Genomic DNA, 20,584 nt, shown 5'->3' with positions numbered 1-20,584 from the left:
GAGGGAACTGCAGGGGCCAGTGGGTGTACCAGGGGCCACACAGGAGCCAGAGCCTCGAGGGCTTTTTTAAGGAGTTCAGTCTTTAAAGTGTATGTCCCAAGTTCTAGTGCCAGGTGCTAGCACTGGGCTTGGCACAAGTTTATCCAGTTAAATTGACTACCACGGCCTACCAGGCTCTGCATAATCCGCCTAACATCTCACCTCAACCCTCCACCTTGGGCCCCATCCTCCAGCCTTTTTTTCGGTGCTAATCATTTTCCCACCTCAAGGTCTTTGCTAAGAATGTTCTACAAAAGGGTACTTTTTGTCTCAGCCAGAAAGTCCTTCCTCAGGTCATCTTTTCTAAAGTAGTTTCCACTGTCATTCCAGCAGCCTCCTGTTAGTTTCTTTCTTATCACCTACCATTTACTTTTTCCTTTCTTCTTCCCGTCTTTAGTCACAACAGTGTTTGAGCATGAGGGTAGGGCCATGTCTCTACCTTCATTTCTCTGGCACATAATATATGGCCTAACTCATAGGTAGGTACTCAATATTAATTTGCTGAATGAGAACGATGCCTTGTATTGTTGCCAAACTCTTCTGAATGCACTCCTTTCCCTTGACTGTAAACCCCTAGAGGACAGAATCCATCAAATATTAGTTTGGAAGCCCCCTTATATTGCAGGCCACTGCCAGAATAGCTGCAGGCTTTGCTGGGTTAGACTTACTATTCACTGATGTAGACCCACTGCCTACGTGCCCAGTGGCACACAGGAGGCATTTCAATAAGCTGAAAGAACTTCAAGGTCATTTTTTTTCCTTCATCCTTCCAACATACTCTCCAGCAAGGCCCATCTTCTCCCCATTTGGAGGGAAACCTGCTAAATCCCATTAACACCCAATCATTCCATGTTAACAGTAGCGAAGTAACACCCAATCCAGAGGAGTGACTGGGCCAGAATCTTGTTCCTTGAAGTTTATGTGTCTCCACAATGCTGGGCTTAGGAGGGAACAGCTCTTTTCTTTACTCCAAAGATAAACACAGACCCTCTCCCATCACGCCACTTCACTACTGAGGTCAGAAAAGAATGTTGAACAACACCTGACAGTAGGTTTGTGGGTAAGGAATTTCAACACACGGAGAATAACTTAAAACTGGCCACTGGGTTTAGCTGCTTTTAGAGCCCACCAGCCTCAGTATATCCTCACGGAGTCCCCGTAATTCGTGCCTCACTTCTTGGAGCCCATGCTTGTTATCACCTAAACAAACAGGCTCTTCAGAGTCCAGCCCCAAAGGAACCCCTGGCAGGAGGAAGATGTTCCTTCCATCTCCTTCCTAAAGCCCACATTTCAAGTCCTCACCCCATCCTAAAATATGCCTCTTTCCTAGATGACTGACATTGGGAACGTCCAACCCCTTCTAAAGACAGAAGACACACACACACACACACACACACACACACACACACACACACTCTCTCTCTCTCTCTCTCTCTCTCTCCCTCTCTCTAAAGGAGTCCACTGAAGCTTGAAATTTATTACTTTGCTTCCCCCAGCACAGACGTTAAGACAAACTTCACTACTATCCTTTGTTCCATGATGGAAATTAACAGTGTGTTCCTCTTGACTTTGACCCTTCCTTCTGCCTCTTCCTTTCCTTTTCCGTAGTTTTTAAAGTGAAGCACTTTGAGATATACATTTACTGGCTATGTGAACATTGTGTAGTTAATCATTAGAGGGATCCTAGACCAATGAAGAAACCCAAACATTTCTATTTTATTCATCCATGGCATGTACTGATCCAGTAACAATTAACTGGAACTTCCTGGAAATATACAGATACTGGATGCTCTTGCAGAGTAGTTAAAAACAGAAGCTATGGACTCAGGCTCACTTGGGTTAGAATCCTGGCTCTGCCATTTCCTAGCTTCAGGCTTCAGCTTTAAGCCCCTGGGCAAGGCATTTAACCACAGTGAGCCTCGGTTTCCCCACCTAAGATAGGGGGATGATAGTACTGCCTGTAAGAAGTATAAAGATTGTTTGGAGGGTTAAAGGACAGACATCATGTGTAAAAGCTGGCAATTAGCAAGCACTTGATATATATTAGCTGCTATTCTATAATCCCATTGGCCAAAATGCTGCATATTACCACAGATACTTGGGCATTTTCTAACAATCTAAGGGAACCCACGACTTGTCCATTTATTTTAATTCTTCTATTTAATTCTCCCATGAATTATATAAGCTCAGTTATATAATAACTTTTATTATATATTCTAAAGAAATAGTAAGGCACAATGTTCACTTACACAATTAACATGCAGTCAGCACTGGGTAACTCAGAGACACAAATGTCAACAATTTTTGTTCAGGACTCATCTGCATGATACATAAAGTTTTCACTGCTGCTGTGACTCTGCAGACAAGCTTTCAAAGCTGGCCTCCCCACCAGTGGCATCAGAACCATAAGAGAAGCTTAAATAAAACAACAGATTTCTGTCCCCATACCCCCAAAATTCTGATTGAGAAAGTTTGAGGTAGGGCCTATGAACCTCTCATTTCTGTGCCGAATACGAGACACTAGAGCACCAGGGAGCTGCTGGATCTCTATTTTTGAAAGGCTTCCCAGGGTAATGTCTACATATGTACAATCAGGCTCTAAAATGCTGATGCAGAGCACGATCATTTTTTGATTGGATCTGGGCGACTGAGAATAGTGAAACCACAGTTAAAGCACATGTGTTTTTTAGACCCCGAAATTACCGATTAGGTGATGGGTGTTGAGTTTGACAATAGAAAGCATTTCTCCAGTGTGGTCACGGCTTGAGAGAGCCATCAGCTTTCCCCAGGTTGTGGATGGCCTCGTTATCTAGCAGTTCCTTCTTCTTGTCACTTGGTCTCACTGCGTTGTTCAGCATTGCTCTAACCACAGTCATCACTGGCACAGAGTGACCGCTGGCCCAAGATTCTGGTAAGGAGCCAAAGAACTTCCTAATCAACCATTCACCTGGGCGAGATTCTTGCCTATCACATAATAGAACTCTAAAGAGAAAAAGAAGAGCAGAGGAGGAGATGGTAAATTGCATTCAGACCATACAGGATGTTATGGATTGAACTGTGTCCCCACAAATTCATGAAGCACTAATCCCCAGTGGGATCGTATTTGAAGACACACCTCTAGGGAGGTAATTAAGGTTAAGTTAGGGCATAAGGATGGGACCCTAATCTGATAGGACTGGTGTCCTTACAGAAAAGGAAGAGATATCAGATATTTCTCTCTTTCTCTCCACTCACACAGAAGAAAGACCATAGGAGGACACAGAGAGAAGCAGCAATGAATCAACAAGCCAGAAGAGAGGCCTCACCCGACACTAACCCTGATGGCACTTTGACCTTGGACTTGACCTTGGCCTCCCATTCTGCAGTGTTAGTGTTGTGGCAGCCCAAACACACTAATACAGTGCATAAATGGTTTTATTTGGGCACGAAGAGGATTTTAAAGAAGAAGGCAGCCAAGGCTACCCAGAAAATTTCAGACTATTCTGAACCTGGCACCACCAACCGTCTAGCCTTTCCTTCAAAGCTAAAAGTGGGTTCTTCAGAGAAGCAATCTCCCTCCAGCCAACTCTTTCATATCTTAGAAATTTGTCAGCCTCTTCAAATGAAAAACCAGCTTCTAGGGAATAACCAACAGTGGTGTACTCTTAGGCAGTAGGAATACTTACCCGGGCCTAAATATGGAGTAACGATCAAATTTTAACTCTTCAACCCTAGCTTCCACTTCTCCCTGTTAACAAAAAAAAAACATTTCTAGTATTTAATCAAGACCAACTTGCTGTAATGCTTAAGAGAGAATAACAAGAATAACTTGGGGTTTTGAAGACAATCTACTTCTGCAGGTCTCAAGACTAGTTAATATCCTCCCCTAGATTTTTAGATTCCAGAGAGTCTGGGAAGTTAAGGAAAAGATCAGTTAATCCTGATACGTAGTAGAGAGTGAAAAAAGATGCACCGAATGAGTAAATGGCTGCATGGTCAGTCCAGCCTGTCATGTGACCTACTGAAACAGATCCAGAGAGTGACATGTTAGGAGTTCAGCCATAAAAGAACTGTCCGTCACTCCAGAATCAGTGCTGCAGGCCAGGGGACCTTAACCTTTTTTGGCTTCCAGGTAGTTTCAGGAGGTCAGAAGAACCACAGACTCCCTTGTATTACTCACTTCCTAACAAAACCCACAACATTTCAAGAGACAGAGCATCTAGATGAGGCTTTAAATTAAATTTGTTGAACAATCCATGAATTTTCACGCCAGGCATCTCTATAAACAGAAATGCCAGAGAAGCTTGGCCACAGGGATGTTTAAAAGGCCTATGAACTAAGCAGCCTGCTCACCGCCGCCTTCTTGGCCTGTTCATACCATTCATTTGGCACTTAACCTACAGCACTGTATAATCTGCAGTAATACATTTTAATCAATATATTTAAAAAATACATTTTAATCAATGTATTAAAAAGCTTTTTTCAATGAATGATTTTTAATACATTCACAGAGAGTTGTCCCACCTTCACCACAATCTAAATTTAGAATATTTCATCACCCCAAAAGAAACCCCGTACCAATTAGCACTCACTCCCATCCCCTCCCGCAAACCCTAGCCAACCATTAATCTTTCTGTCTCTAAAGATATGCCTATCCTGGACATTTCCTATAAATTAAGTCATGTAAGTTGTGGCCCTTTGTGACTGGCCTCCCTCATTCAGCATAATGTTTTCAACGTTCACCCATGCTATAATATGTCATTTCTTTTCATAGTTAAATCAATGTTATTTTGTAGGTATATGCCACATTTTTTTCATCCATGCTTCAGCTGATGGACATTTGAGTTGTTTCTACTCTTTGTCTATGATGAATAATGCTTCTATAAACATTCATATGTAAATTTTTATGAGGGTGCGTTTCTTAGTTGGTTTTTTACAAAGATGTGTTTTGTCTCTATTAGCAACATGTGTACAAGAGTACCAGGCTGAAACTGCTATTCTTAGAAAGGTCTGCTTGCCAGGTTGTCCTCTGGCCTGTGTCGGGGAACTCAGATTTTAGGAGTGTTCCCGTCATTAGCTAACTGATAAGGGTACTTTACTATGCCTAAACTATTTGTACAAACAATGTGGTTTATGCTGAACACTTGCTTTCCTTCTGGAAGTCTGTAATTTTTTTACGCTGAGGGTGCCTACGTGACTGACCCCCATCAAAACCCTGGACTCCTGAGCTCAAGTGAATTTCTCTGGTAGGCAATACTCATTGCTGGAGAAATGAAACACGTGTAACTCCACTGGCAGAAGACCCTTGGAAGCCTGAACCTAGATTCCTCCAGAGCTCACTCCATGCACTTCTTTTTCCCTGCACTGACTCTGCTTTATATTCTTTCATTGTAACACAACATGGCTGTGAAGATAACTATATGGCAGTCCTGGGAGGCCTTCTAGCGCATTCCCAAACTTGGGGCTGGCTTTGGGGATCCCCCCAAACAAGACTGTAATTCTTGAGGACAAGAACCATACCCAATAATAACATTTAATCTACTCTGGAGAAGTATCACTGTCTCAAAGTCTCTTCTAATGCTAAGATTCTGGGCTGATCCTCAAGACCAGGGCTGCAACATCTCATTTTATGATGACTAGATAATCAACAGAGGGGAAGACACTGGAAATTATCTTTCAAATCACTCCTGTTTACTAAGTACATCTCTGCAAAAAAGCAGTCCGTGTAGTTATAAAAAATGCATAATATAATGCATTTAATGCATTTTGGCATTACTTAGCATTTTGTATTATTTAGTATTGCCAATTAGCCAGGGTTCTCCAAAGTATACAAAAGATAGAAACATGCACAAACCTTGACTTGCAGATATAAAAAACTGCTTGACTTATCAGCTCCCTTAGAGGACAGCAAGTTGAAATGTTTGCACCCTCCAGCTTTTGCCAGCTCTGCAGACTTCAGGACGTAATCTCGATCAACACGAACAAATCCCTCCTAAGGGTGAAAAGGATGTGAGTTATTTCCCAAAAGCTGTGAGTTCATCTTAAAGATTACTTATCAGCTTGGGTGGCAGGTTAAGAGTCCTTGCGGGGGGGTGGGGGGGGGTGGACGAGGATGGGGATCCAAATAAAATGCATCCAAAACAACACGAATGTCAGGCTTAGACCCTGGGAATGACTCCAATATGATGCTCAGGATAGATGTACCAGCTTTAGTAGCAAGGCCAGACTGCAATGAAAAAACAAGGACAATGACACTGAAACACAGACACCAAGAAAATCTGCAAGGAGCAAAAGGAACAATAATATCAGGCTGAGAAACTGGGGTTTTTCATTGTTGTTTTTTTAATATTTATTTATTTATTAACTTGGCTGCACCAGGTCTTTAGTTGTGACATGCGGGATCTTTTTTGTGGCATGCAGAATCTTTAGTTGAGGCATGTGGGATCTTTAGTTGTGGCATGCGGGATGTAGTTCCCTGACCAGGGATCAAACACTGGCCCCCAGCACTGGGAGCACAGAATCTTAACCACTGGACCACCAGGGAAGTCCCTGAGAAACTGTTTTTAGTCTCACATTTCTTTGTCCTTAATCCTTCACAACCTTACCACCCTCTCTCTGTTTTCTCTATTTTTTTGTGTGTCAACTCTAACATAGCAGGGTCTCAAAGGGTGGCAGAGAACACTACCCACGCACTATGAGAACAAAGTCTATCTAATTTCCAATTTTTGTGTATGCTTTACAACATACTTCACACGTTAGTAAGGAGTGCATCTGCAAATTTTTTTTTACTGACAGGTATATAATCAAGAGTGTTTGGAGACCCCTGGTCTAGACTCAGTCCAGTGAGGGTAGCGGTTGGGTCTTCCCTAATTCACATCTCAGCATCAGTACATGCCCACCCAGCACATGGCAGGTGCTCCAAAAATATTTGAATGAATGAATAAAAGTCCAGCGAAAGCAGAGAAAAGGTAAATCCAATTAGGAAAAAAAAGAACTAAGTGGCAATCAAAGGAAGAGGGGAGAGGATGGTGCAAACAAGAGAATACAGACTGGTTTCCAGGGCCTAAGTGAAGGATACCGGCCTGTACCCAGACTAGGGAATTCCATGTAGTAACAGCTTCTTGGGACCACCACGAAGTCTGGCATCCTCAAACTTGGTACAGCTGAAGAGCAGTCTAAAGTCTACTGAAGCTGAACTTCATGGGTACCCACAATTATATAATGAGGTTTCATATAATGAGGATTCCAAATCTGAAGACTGGATTACTGCCCCAGTGATTTTTTTTTAATTAAAAATCTGCCCTCTGGTAGTTACTGACCCTAAATGTTATATTTTGTATGGAGATATGTATCTTTCATAAGATAGATAGAAGGCACCTTAGGAAACATCACGCGTAACCCCCTCACTGTGGAGATGTGACAACAAGGTCCAGCGATCCAGGAACTACCGGCTAATGAGTGAGATAGCTGAGAGCAGAGCGCAAATTCCTGACTCTCTGAGCCGTGCTCCCCACGGTACTCACGTTCCTTCTTACCTCACACCATCACCAGCTAATAACAGAACTAATTCATAACTGTGGTAGGCAGAATAATGGCCCCTCAAAGATGTCCATGCCCTAATCCCCATACCTGTGAACGTGTTAGAGGCTATGTGGCCAAGGGGAATTAAGGTTGCAGGTGGAATTAAGGCTGCTAATCAGCTGACTTTGAAAAAGGTTATTCTGTAGTATCCAACTGGGCCCAATGTAATCACAAGAGTCCCTAGAGTGGAAAAGGGAAGCAGAAAAGGAGGCTGGAGTTAGGCAACGTGAGTAGCACTTGATCCCCCATTGCTGGCCTTAAAGATGGAGGAAGGGACCATGAACCAAGATATGCAGGTGGTCTTTAGAAGCCAGAAAAGGTAAAGAAAATGGATTCTCCCCTAGAGCCTACAGAGGGAAATCAGCCCTGTCAACACCTTGATTTTATCTCAGCAAAGTCCACATTGGACTGCTAACCTATAAAACTGTAAGATGATAAACTTATGTTGTTTTAAGCCACTAAATTTGAGGCAATTTGTTACAGCAGCAATAGGAAACTAATACAGAATTCAATTCTAAAACAAGGGGCCCAAGCAAACTTCTCAAACTTTGTATTGAAGTAGATCATAAAAGTAAATATATTCTAAGCATCGAGCTGGCTATATAAGCTGTTCATAAACTAATAAATATCTTCTGCAACCAGCTCCCAGATCCAGAAATAGAGCACCACCGTTACCCCAAAAGCCTGTCTCGTCCTCTCTTCTTATCACTTATGGAGCATTTTTAACGATGTCCACGACCTGCAGGGTACTGTTGTTCCTCTTTCTTTTTTTTTAGATAATATAAACTTAACTCTTAGCCGGGAATCATCCCCATCTGCTTCTGTGTTGTAGACTTTGACATTCCATCCTAATAACGGACTCAGCAACCTGTCCTACACACTGATTGAAACTCATGTTGTTGCTTTCTTAAATCAGTGTGCAGCAAACCAGTTTTAATACTCAGCACATCCTGGGAGTGGGCTGTGATTGCTCTCCTCAGAGTCATTCTCTGGATTGAGATTTTTACATGTGCTCAAGATGTGCCAAGAAAAACAACCCAAAACGACTTTAAAAAATTCTAAAACACTCTATTTGTCTTCCACATCTATTTTCTTCCCCTCACTCCAATTCACCAGAACTCTGATTTTGATAACAGGTTCATTATTCCCAATAAAATTACATCGTTGACTAGTGAAATAAATTCCTTTCTGTTGCTGCTGCTGGTTTAGCACTATTTCTTGGAAGGATTACTAGAGTTGTCTCTGTTAAAATGTTTCTTCTTTCATCGGTGTCTTTAAAAATACGGGAAAGCTTCAGCCAATCACAAGGCTCTAGACCGACGCTGTCCCTCTCACTTAATCCTGGGCCAGTAAAGGGATAATTTGATTAAACTGAGACCCCAATTTATCTGGCTTTAGTTCTGGATCAACCACTCCTTAATAGAGTCCTGCAGTCTCCAATTGTTTGATGAAAATTAAAGTGACATAAATACCATGGGACTTTTACAATCTGATTAGTCAGCTAAGGCACATCAATACCACCCCAGCCATCAGCCTCTGGCGTCCCTCCTTTCACCCGCCTGGCAAAGGACTGACAACGGCTCCGGGCAGGACGAGCACCCACGCTGCTGCAGAGACCCTCACACTTAGCCCATCATCCCTGCTCAATGGGTCCTGTCGACAAGGTGCCCATACCTTTCTTCACTGCTGTTCTCTGGACAAAGCTCAATACTGTTTTATTAGCAATCAATGGCTGTTAATCCAAAACGATTTCACAAATCCTCTGAGCCCTCAAGCTGATTATAAATACGCATCATTCCAAGCCCACAAACTTTGAATTTCACTTCCCCCGCCCTGATGCGTGGCCTTTTAACTGGTGAATGAAACTCAAAAGCAAAGGGGTCAATGGCTTTCAAGGACTCAGAAGCCAAACTTAAACGTGGATCCCGGACACTTACTCAGAGATACCGACACACACTGATTTTCTCTGGAGTGAGGAAGACTCCCTTTGTAGATAGAAAGGAGCTATCTTTAAGATATTATTAAACCCTTTCTTGTTCTCTAGCAGCTCAAATAAAAGAATAGAAAAACAAACTAAAACAAGCTACTCCATATCCCAGAAACATAATTTTCAGAAAAACCATATTTAGTTTCCCCAACCATATGGCAGAAAAAAAGATGTCTCTTCTGAGAGAATTAAGTCCATTATGTCTTTGTGTCTTTATGATTCCACAGTTGGTGTGTTTTACTCTAAGACAGGAATCAGAGTCCTTCTAGAAAAAGGAAATGATTAAATAAATTCCCACTATAAATTTCCTTTCCCAGCACCTGCTCGAAAAAATAAACACAATATACTGATATGACACAGCAGAGATGTCTTCATGGGCTCTACAAACATCTAGGTAGACAAATTCTCTAATTACTCTTTATTTTAAGTCTTATGAAAATCCAAAGCTACTAAGTATTCCTTCTAATATTCTTTACCAATGCCTGCAAACTGGGAACACTGTGGCTTAAGAACACCTCATCCTGATAAGGTATTTCAGCATTGACAAGCAAGCAGGCAGGAATGAGTCAAGGTCAACAAGACCCTTTTCCAAGAAGGGAGGATTTCATTCTGCAAAGGGTCCCACTTGGCCATATTTCTGCTTCAGATTCTTTCTCCTTCACTCCCTTTTCAATTCAACCCTATAAATTAGACTAGAAAACAGAGACACTGACAAACAACAAATGGTATGACCTGAGACCCCATTTATTTGTGTCCTGGAGGGCACGTCTATATTTGATGTACAGAGGGGGAACCAAGATCTTGGTTAGAGAAAGAGCTCTGGATAGAAAAACAAAACCTTATAGATGCAGAGGATTCCTGAGTCAATCTCTATGTTATCACACATTTTTTCCCATTTGGGGCATTCCTTTCTTTCTGTTTTGAAAGTCAGAGAGTTCTGCAGGCCAAAGGGGCTTCGGTGGTCACCACCCTCTCAGCACAGACAAGGAGACAGGGGCCCACAGAAGCTAACCAGCATACCCAAGGTCCCACAGCCATTTGGTACCCAAACAGAGGCTATGATCTGGGTCTCACGAAACGTCTGGGACCTCACCACTTCATAAGCCCCCTCCTAGACATCAAATAAAATAGTATAGGTGACAACAGGGGTTGGCAAACTTTCCCTATAAACGGTGAGATAGTAAATATTTTCAAATTTGCAGGCCTCTATTGCAATTACACAGCTCTGCCATCATTGTGCAAATGTAGCCACTAATAATATATAAAGTAATGAGAATGTTCCAATAAAACTTTATTTATGGATACTGAAATGTGAATTTCTTATATGCTCATGTGTCATGACACATTAGTCCTCTTTGGAAATTTTTAACCATTTAAAAATATAAAAACATTCTTACTACCACTGATGAATATAGATGCAAAATCCTCAACAAAATACTAGCCAACAGAATCCAACAACACACTGAAAGGATCATATACCATGATCAAGTGGGATTTATCCCAGAGATGCAAGGATTCTACAATATATGCAAATCAATCAGTGTGATACACCATATTAACAAACTGAAGAATAAAAACCATATGATCATCTCAATAGATGCAAAAAAAGCTTTTGACAAAATTCAATACCCATTTATGATAAAAACTCTCCAGAAAGTGGGCATAGAGGGAACCTACCTCAACATAATAAAAGCCATATACGACAAATCCACAGCAAACATCATTCTCAATGGTGAAAAACTGAAAGCACTTTCTCTAAAATCAGGAACAAGATAAGGATGTCCACTCTCGCCACTATTATTCAACATAGTTTTGGAAGTCCTAGCCACAGCAATCAGAGAAGAAAAAGAAATAAAAGGAATACAAACTGGAAAAGAAGAAGTAAAACTGTCACTGTTTGCAGATGACATGATATATACAGAGAATCCAAAAGATGCCACCAGAAAACTACTAGAGCTAATCAATGAATTTGGTAGAGTAGCAGGATACAAAATTAATGCACAGAAATCTCTTGCATTCCTATACACTAACAACGAAAGATCAGAAAGAGAAATTAAGGAAACAATCCCGTTAACCATTGCAACAAAAAGAATAAAATACCTAGGAATAAACCTACCTAAGGAGGTAAAAGACCTGTATACAAAAAACTATAAGACACTGATGAAAGAAATCAAAGATAACACAAACAGATGGAGAAATATACCATGTTCTTGGATTGGAAGAATCAATACTGTGAAAATGACTATACTACCCAAAACAATCGACAGATTCAATGCAATCCCCATCAAATTACCAGTGGCATTTTTTACAGAACTAGAACAAAAAATCTTAAAATTTGTATCAAGACACAAAAAACCCCGAATAGCCAAAGCAGTCTTGAGAAAGAAAAATGGAGCTGTAGGAATCAGACTCCCTGACTTCAGACTATACTACAAAGCTACAGTAATCAAGAGAGTATGGTATTGGCACAAAACAGAAATATGGATCAATGGAATAGGATAGAAAGCCCAGAGATAAACCCATGCACCCATGGTCAACTAATCTATGACAAAGGAGGCAAGGATACACAACGGAGAAAAGACAGTCTCTTCAATAAGTGGTGCTGGGAAAACTGGACAGCTACATGTAAAAGAATGAAATTAGAACACTCCCTAACACCATACACAAAAATAAACTCAAAATGGATTAGAGACCTAAATGTAAGACTGGACACTATAAAACTCTTAGAGAAAAACATAGGAAGAACAGTCTTTGACATAAATCACAGCAAGATCTTTTTTGATTCACCTCCTAGAGTAATGGAAATAAAAACAAAAATAAACAAATGGGACCTAATGAAACTTAAAAGATTTTGCAAAGCAAAGGAAACTACGAACAAGTTGAAAAGACAACCCTCAGAATGGGAGAAAATATTTGCAAACGAATCAACGGACAAAGGATTCATCTCCAAAATATATAAACAGCTCATGCAGCTCAATATCAAAAAAACAAACAACCCAATCAAAAAATGGGCAGAAGAGCTAAATAGACATTTCTCCAAAGAAGACATACAGATGGCCAAGAAGCACATGAAAAGCTGCTCAACATCACTAATTATTAGAGAAATGCAAATCAAAACTACAATGAGGTATCAGCTCACACCAGTTAGAATGGGCATCATCAGAAAATCTACAAACAACAAATGCTGGAGAGGGTGTGGAGAAAAGGGAACACTCTTGCACTGTTGGTGGGAATGTAAATTGATACAGCCACTATGGAGAACAGTGTGGAGGTTCCTTAAAAAACTAAAAATAGAACTCCCATATGACCCAGCAATCCCACTACTGGGCATATACCCTGAGAAAACCATAATTCAAAAAGAGTCATGTACCACCATGTTCACTGCACCTCTATTTACAATAGCCAGGACATGGAAGCAACCTAAGTGTCCATCAACAGATGAATGGATAAAGAAGATGTGGCACATACATACAATGGAATATTACTCAGCCATAAAGAGAAACGAAATTGAGTTATTTGTAGTGAGGTGGATGGACCTAAAGTCTGTCCTACAGAGTGAAGTAAGTCAGAAAGAGAAAAACAAATACTGTATGCTAACATATATATATGGAATCTTAAAAAAAAAAATAAATAAATAAATAAGTTCTGAAGAACCTAGGGGCATGACAGGAATAAAGGCACAGACGTAGAGAATGGACTTGAGGACACGGGGAGGGGGAAGGGTAAGATGGGACGAAGTGAGAGAGTGGCATGGATATATATACACTACGAAATGTAAAACAGATAGCTAGTGGGAAGCAGCCACATAGCACAGGGAGATCAGCTCGGTGCTTTGTGACCACCTAGAGGGGTGGGATAGGGAGGGTGGGAGGGAGGAGATATGGGGATATATGTATAGCTGATTCACTTTGTTATAAAGCAGAAACTAACACACCATTGTAGAGCAATTATACTCCAATAAAGATGTTAAAAATAAGAACTTTAAAGTGGAAAAAAAAAAAGACACATGCACCCCAATGTTCACTGCAGTACTATTTACAATAGCCAGGACATGGAAGCAACCTAAATGCCCATCGACAGACAAATGGATAAAGAAGATGTGGTATATAAATACAATAGAATATTACTCAGCCATAAAAAGGAAAGAAATTGGGTTATTTGTAGAGACATGGATGGATCTAGAGACTGTCATACAGAGTGAAGTAAGTCAGAAAGAGAAAAACAAATATTGTATATTAACGCATATATGTGGAACCAGGAAAAATGGTACAGATGAACCTTTTTGCAGGGCAGAAATAGAGACACAGATGTAGAGAACAAACGTATGGACACCAAGGGGGGAAAGTGTGTGGGGTGGTGGTGGTGGGATGGATTGGGAAACTGGGATTGATATATATACACTAATATGTCTAAAATAGATAACTAATAAGATCCTGCTGCATAAAAAAATAAATAAAATAAAATTCAAAAGAAAAAGAACTTTAAAAAAATAAATAAATAAAAAATTAAAATACAAAAACATTCTTAGCTCACGGGCTGTTCAAAAACAGGCAGGCTGTATTTGGCCCACAGTCTGTAGTTTACAAGCCCCTGGATTATAAGAGTGTATCATTTGAATCAGAGGCCACGAGACTTTAATGATGCCTAATAAGTGTGACAATGGCTGCATTCATCACATTAATGGCATCGTCCACTCAACAGACTACAAGAGCCTGGACTTCTGGAGCCTGTGCCTACCAGGTGAGGAGACAAATGAAAAGGTGAAACTAAATCACACCCCCTCAAACTCACTAACCAAATCCTTCTCTTAATAAGGGGAAAGCACCATTCTCTGGCCCCTGTGTGAGGTTTTGCTCCTCACTTATGGCCCATGTAGATCTGGTTTTCAAAGGGTATTTCAACTTTCAGTAGTACATAAGTTACTTACCAAAGCAAGGTGAAGGCTATCTGGGACAACAGTACCTGGAAACCCAGCAGGCGAAGAGGACTAATACTGTCTAATGCATCCACAAAGCAGGTCCAACAAGAAGAAAAGGTTGGCTGCATCAGAATCCCCCAGGAAGCATGTTAAAAATAGGCTTCCAACCTTAGAGATTCTGATCCAGTAGATCTGGATTAGGGCCAAGTCACAGTCACTGCATTCATTAGACAACTATGGCTTGTGAATGTGAAAAGAAAGATTAGCATCTAACCAGCTACTGCTAAAGAAAATGGTTTTCCAAACAGCTGAAGAAAGCTAACAGACCTATCCCTAGCACCAGTGTCAAAAGAAATCTGGGTAGACTGAATTTTATGGGTTGTAATGTTACCCCCTCAAAATTCCTGTGCTGAAGTCCTAACCTCCAGTACCTCAGAATGTGACCTTATTTGCAGATGTAATTAGTTAAGATGACGTCATTCCAAGTAGGGTGGTTCTTAATCCAGTTTGACTAGTGTTGTTATAATAAGGAGAAATTTGGACATAGCCACAGGCACATAGGAAAAACACCATGTGAAGAGACACAGAGAGAAGGCAGCCATCTACAAGTCAAGGAGAGAAGCCTGGAAAAGATCCTTCCCTCTCAGCCCTCAGAAAGAACCAATCCTGACAACACCTCCACCTCAGACTTCTAGCCTTGGGAACTGTGAGACAGAAAACGTCTGTTGTTTAAGCCACCTTGATTATGCTTTTTTGTTATAACATCCATCCCCAGCAAATTAAACTGAAGGTCATAGGGAAATAAGCAGGCTACTCATAGGATTTCAACACTGAGACAGAAACACTGAATTTCTTGAAGTTGCTAAAGTAAAATGCGGGCTGCTCCAGTTACAAAACAAACAGCTACAGAATGACACTAGGCTTGCCACCAGCTTTGCAATACCCATCTGATGCTCCCTTTTTTTTACAGAGAACGCTGCTGACCAGAATACCAGGTGGAGTGAGCTTGGAAATCCACACACCCTCCCCCCGCTCAAACAACTATTATTACCTAGCCACTTGTGAACTGTCACCTCTTTTAAACTGCCTGAAGTTATCACAACCTCCAAACTTCATACTGCATCCAATCTAAATCACCTTCAAATTAAAAAAAAAAAAAAAAAGACTTTCTGGAGGAAATGTCAGCTTATTTTCTGTCACTATCCTCTTAAACCATTTAAGCTCTAACTTATTTCTGAGATTATACTTGGTTTACCAGTCTTTTCTCTTGCTTACTCGTTAATTACTTTTATCTTTCCAAACTGATTTTGGAGCACAAAAGGTATTTAGTTTCCAGGTGGAGAACCAACTCCATCTCAAAAAATATTCTGGATAGGGAAGACATCCAACTCCTCTGATTAAAATTGCATTACGTGATTTGGATGCAACAAAGCAATTTAGACTTTCCCCTGGAGCGCCCTATAATGAGATTTGCCTTATGTCATGAAAATCAACTGCTCTATGCCTAATGCAGTAGTGTTCTTATTTTGCTGAGTCACCACCAAAGTCAGGTTGGCACTTGAGACAATGTAACCTGCAGTGTACTAGAACAAAAGTTTTTCAATGCTGTCAGAGGGCACATGCCTTGTGACTGTCCCTGGGACAGAAAAGACTGCAGGAGCTGATCAGCAGGAAAATGACCCTTCCTAGGCGAGATAATGTGCCAATTCCCGGGAGAGTCAACTTCTCGATAATCCACACTTCCCAGAACAGAGCTCAAAACTCAGATGTGTTCCCACGGGTGCATGGTAGAACTACAGAAGATTTGGAAATTTGTCCCTACTGAAAGCATAAATAGAATTACTCTTTGGATCACCAGAAAGCCCAGAGAAATACATCTGAGCCTAACTCCTTGGTTGGTATAAACCAATAGTTCTGTGCTCTCCAAATGATTCTGATGCATGGGCCTGTTTATAAACCTATGGTAAGCCCCCATGGCAGCATCATGGTTCTGCATGTTTAAAAGACATGTTTAACTCCAGCAAGTAAATTTTGTCAAAGGGATAAACTATAGTCAAGGTATAAATTAAATAAGATGTACGTATTAAAACTTGCCCAGGACCTACATAGTAAGCTATGATTTCTAACTATGTAGTAAAATTTGACTTCTATACAGAGGCCGAAGCAATTTAGAACATCATTAAAAAAAGAATAAAATGTGTGTTAGGACAGTTCTGCATCAGTTAAGGCTGAATCACCATTGGGGTTGAATCATCGCTGGAGGCTGAGTCATCACCGGAGGCTAGCTGAATCGTGCCTCTGTTCTGATGTTCTAGCCCAGAAGTTTAAAGCTTGGCATGAAAACAGGTTGAAGCAAATCACTCAAGTGAGAGAGAATGCTTTAAGTTTAAGACATTTATAAAGAAACCAAAATAACTTACTGCTAAGAGCATGAGCCAGTTACTTTTACTCAGACATAATGGTTTGCGTAAGTCAGGGCAAGTAGTGACCACGATATCTGCAAAAGGCAAGACCATGTAAATATTTATGACATCTCCAGCACACAGGCCTGAACTCAAGGATTATGCTGAAGGAAAGATGAACTTATAAGTACTATTCAAAGTATAGCAAAGGCTAGGGCAGTATATGGAATCTTAAATGATAAGAGCTAATTTACACTTAAGCACAGCAAATATAAAGCAAAAGAGGGAGCAAGAATGGAATCTGCGACATTACTGACCAGAGAAAGGGGAAAAGGGTAGATTCCTTCCTTACCGCCCCAGCTTTCTTTCTGGTGGTACCTAGGCAACAGAATCCAACATCATGACCTTGAAAGGCAGAAGCGTAGTCATCCAGTTTCTCAAAGTCCACTACTTCTTGATTCTAGACAACAAAGACATAGTTGTATATGACTTGATGTTATTAAAACAAAACAAAAAAACAGACAAAAATACCCCCTCTAGATTTAAAGAATGACAGAACATTACTAAAGAGTCCACCCACTTAACATCAAATTTTGCAAGCTCATTTTCTCCCACCAAAAAGCAATTAATCTGAATTCAAAAATCAACAATGTACTTATATGTCCACAGTACACACAATTGGACTAGGTGTGATCTAGATCTCTAAAGTCAGGTTCAATTATAATTTTCTCTCTGGAAAAATAAAAGACCTGTCTGTATACTACCAGGAGAAATACCAATGAGGTATAATGTTGGGGAAGGAAATGGTGTTTGGAGTCTCAAAACCTAGGCTTGAGTCTTGGGTCTGCTACTTACTAGGCATGTTAATAATCTTGGCCAAGTTACTTATATGTCTCAGTTTCTTCAGCAGTAAAATGTGAATGATAATCTTTCCCTCAGTCTACACCACGACCCACCTGCATTAGAATCAGTCAGCAGGTGCTTGACAAAAAGGCATATTCCTAGGTCTCACACCAATACTCCTGAATCAGAAACTGCACTTTTAATAAGCACCCTCGGTAATTCTCATGCCCATGGAAATTTAAGAACCTCCATCTAACCTCTTAAGTTTGTTGTGAAGCTTAAAAAAGAAAAGTTTGGGAAGTTTCCATCATTCAGGACTTTAAATAAAACGTTGCTTTCCCTCTCTACCACTGACTCTTTCAAAAGCATTTTCCTGGCACCATACACAATGCTGAAGAAACGTATGTTTACAAAAAGTGCCTGACCAAAAGAGGCACCACCAAAACTCAACTGTCAAAGCACAGAACTCGATTTCAGTTTCTAACGACCAGAGGTGTCTGACATGCCCCCATGAAGCCAGACGATGAAGATCACGTATTACCTGCCTAAGTCTGAACAAAGATGTCCATTTTAACAGAAAAGTCCTGAGGGACCAAAGACATATGCAAAATGACCTGATCATGGACCTGCAGGGGTCATGAACATTTATTTGTGAGACCGTTTGTTATTTGGAATGTTCTACCTGTGGGTCCAGGTTGCGGGGGGGCGGGGGGCGGTCTCAGAATTTCACTATAGTTTAATTTACTGCAGTTCACAAATAACTCCATTTGCAAGGGGAAAGAAATCTCCACCAAGCTCAGGTTTCAAATATTTAGGGGATTAACACCAGACTGAAGTCTGGTCTGTCAGTGTTGTTTAAACACGAAAAGTGTAAGTGACAGGAAAGGGACTATTCCACTTACAGACACAAGCCTGCAGCCCTGAGACAGGGCAAATTCTTGTAGGTGAATAACCCCACCTCTCAGTGCCATAGATCTTTCCCCCTCTGCAAAGCTATTTCTGATTCGCTAACTTTAGTGTGTAGTGGACAGGTAGACAAAACAAGCAATGGGGTTGAGAAAATTACCCAAGGTCACAGGGCTTTTTTTCTAGAAGCCAGCTTAAAGGACCCTGGAAACATGGCTCTTCTCTGTCTCCCTAGACCCCCTTACACTTAGGCCCCATTTTATGGGGGCAAAGCCTGAGAGAAGGGCTTTGTCCAAGGCCTGGCAGTGAGGGGGAGGCCCACCTGGACCTACAATCCAGCTTCCAGTAAGGCCTCTCACAGACCAATCGTGGTCACGCTCTGAACACCTCCTGCCGCCACTGCAGGGCAATGTTCAGCCTCGCAGCATAAAATATGCTCACTCTGAAGAATCACTGCGGGTACATTTTTGAGTCCCAGCTCAAATACCCACCACGTTTTTATACGCTTCCTCGTCAAAGGTGAGCTTCCTCCGGCCAATCAGCGTGACTTTGGAAAACAGACCCTGCTCCAGGATTTCTTTCAAGAGCACTCTGCCGGTTTCCCCGCTGGCACCCAAAATAAAGACGGATTTATTCTGCATCCTGAAGTCTTCCCGAAGCCTCGGTAGCGCTTCTGTCTCGGCCATGCTACAGAAATAACATTAACAGGTGCTGGTCTCGGGATATTTAAAGGGACAGCCGTGCTTACCCTGGGAACAAAGGTTATTTGTTCTGGAGGAAGATACGGTTATTCTCTGCAGTCTGGGCGCGGGGGAAAGTGCAGAGTCACCCTCAGGGCGGGGCGCCGTATTGGTTACCCGCTTCTGAGCCAACCCACACCTTGGAAGGGGCTGGAACAGGGAATGCGCCCGGGTACCAGGAGGCCTCGTTCCCCCACGGTGTCCCCGACTCCGGCCCCTCCTGCCTTGGCCCGCAGGGGCGCGGAGCCCAGCTTGGTCCCCCACGCGGAGGGTTTACCTGGAGCCGGCCCCCGGCCCCGCGTCCTCAGGCTGCAGCAGGAGCAGCGCGACCACCAGCGCCGCCGCCGCCGCCGCCAACGCAGCGCTCAGGGCTGCGGGCCGGGACATCCGGCCAACCCTCCGCCCAGGCGCTTTCCTCCCCTCGCCCGACTCTGCGGGGCCCCTCCCCGGTCCGCGCCTATCCGACTTCATCTTCCGGGTGACTTTGCTCTACCGCTGCTCACCCCGCCCACAGGGGCGGGATGTGGAGGGGTGGCCCGCCCGTGGACCAGAGGGTGCCTGGGCGCCGGCGTGGGGGGCCCAGAGCACGTGCGCAGCACCAGGCTAGGTAGGAAGATGGGAGACCACCTCCTAAATATCGGAAATCACCGGAACCTTCTCCCTGGCGTTCTTCCTCACCACCTGGGCTGTTCTCGCCCTCATCCAAGGCCTCAGCCAATAGACTTGATCTTCGTTGATCTCTTTCTAAAACCTGTAATGTCAACTGTGTGTTGGACATCTTCATCTTGAATTCACCACATCAAAACGTAACCCTTCCCTTCTAACCACCCCAAACAGCAATAAACAGTCTACTCCTTGCCTCTCTTCAGTGTCACTGTCCCTATTCGTCCGCACAATCTTCATTCACCCCTTCTCTCTCAAGTCAGAAATTCGGACTGTCACCTTTGACTCCTTTCTCCGCCTTACCACATTCTAGATTAATCACCAAGGCCTACTATCTTCTCTGCCTTTCAAATATTCTCTCATGTAATTCAAGTTCTCTCTGTATCTCACCAGTACAACTGGTTTCCCCGCTCAGGTTCTAGATGGTTGAGCCAGGGCGACCTTCCACACCTGATCTCCTGTTCACTCTCCAGGACCAGGATCGTGGTTTAGAACATAACTATCTACACTGGGCCTATCCTGGATC

At 42.1% G+C, this 20,584-nt stretch overlaps 1 protein-coding gene across 2 annotated transcripts; it reads right to left on the bottom strand.

Moving 5' to 3' along the window:
- Positions 1-1,731: 1,731 nt before the first annotated feature.
- HTATIP2 (HIV-1 Tat interactive protein 2) lies at positions 1,732-19,839 on the bottom strand. 2 transcript variants are annotated; one of them, XR_002179040.3, is made up of 7 exons: positions 19,673-19,839; positions 19,147-19,342; positions 17,259-17,366; positions 5,873-6,010; positions 3,705-3,766; positions 2,743-3,021; positions 1,732-1,997 (listed from the first exon to the last, which is right to left on the bottom strand). XR_002179040.3 is itself a non-coding variant. In XM_019948407.3 (6 exons), exons 1-6 carry the CDS (start codon positions 19,780-19,782, stop codon positions 2,796-2,798), a joined length of 840 nt encoding a protein of 279 aa, XP_019803966.1. In that variant the 5' UTR covers positions 19,783-19,838; the 3' UTR covers positions 2,230-2,795. The 2 variants fall into 2 exon arrangements, 1 of the variants encoding a protein (XP_019803966.1); XM_019948407.3 differs by lacking the exon at positions 1,732-1,997 and having other exon boundaries at positions 2,230-3,021; positions 19,673-19,838.
- Positions 19,840-20,584: the final 745 nt, after the last annotated feature.

The sequence above is a fragment of the Tursiops truncatus genome, chromosome 8 (genome assembly GCF_011762595.2).
Source record: "Tursiops truncatus isolate mTurTru1 chromosome 8, mTurTru1.mat.Y, whole genome shotgun sequence".
Classification (NCBI taxonomy): Eukaryota; Metazoa; Chordata; class Mammalia; order Artiodactyla; family Delphinidae; genus Tursiops; species Tursiops truncatus.
Note: the sequence above shows the minus strand (reverse complement) of the source record. Positions and strands in the feature narration are given on the sequence as shown.

Excerpts from the sequence above, each read along its gene's own strand:
- HTATIP2 (XM_019948407.3), bottom strand. The coding sequence starts at position 19,782 with ATGTCCCGGCCCGCAGCCCTGAGCGCTGCGTTGGCGGCGGCGGCGGCG. Across the intron at positions 17,367-19,146 it reads AGGAAGCGTATAAAAACGTG|AATCAAGAAGTAGTGGACTT; the intron begins GTGGGTATTTGA and ends TTTGTTGTCTAG. Across the intron at positions 3,022-3,704 it reads TACTCCATATTTAGGCCCGG|AGTTCTATTATGTGATAGGC; the intron begins GTAAGTATTCCT and ends TTTTCTCTTTAG.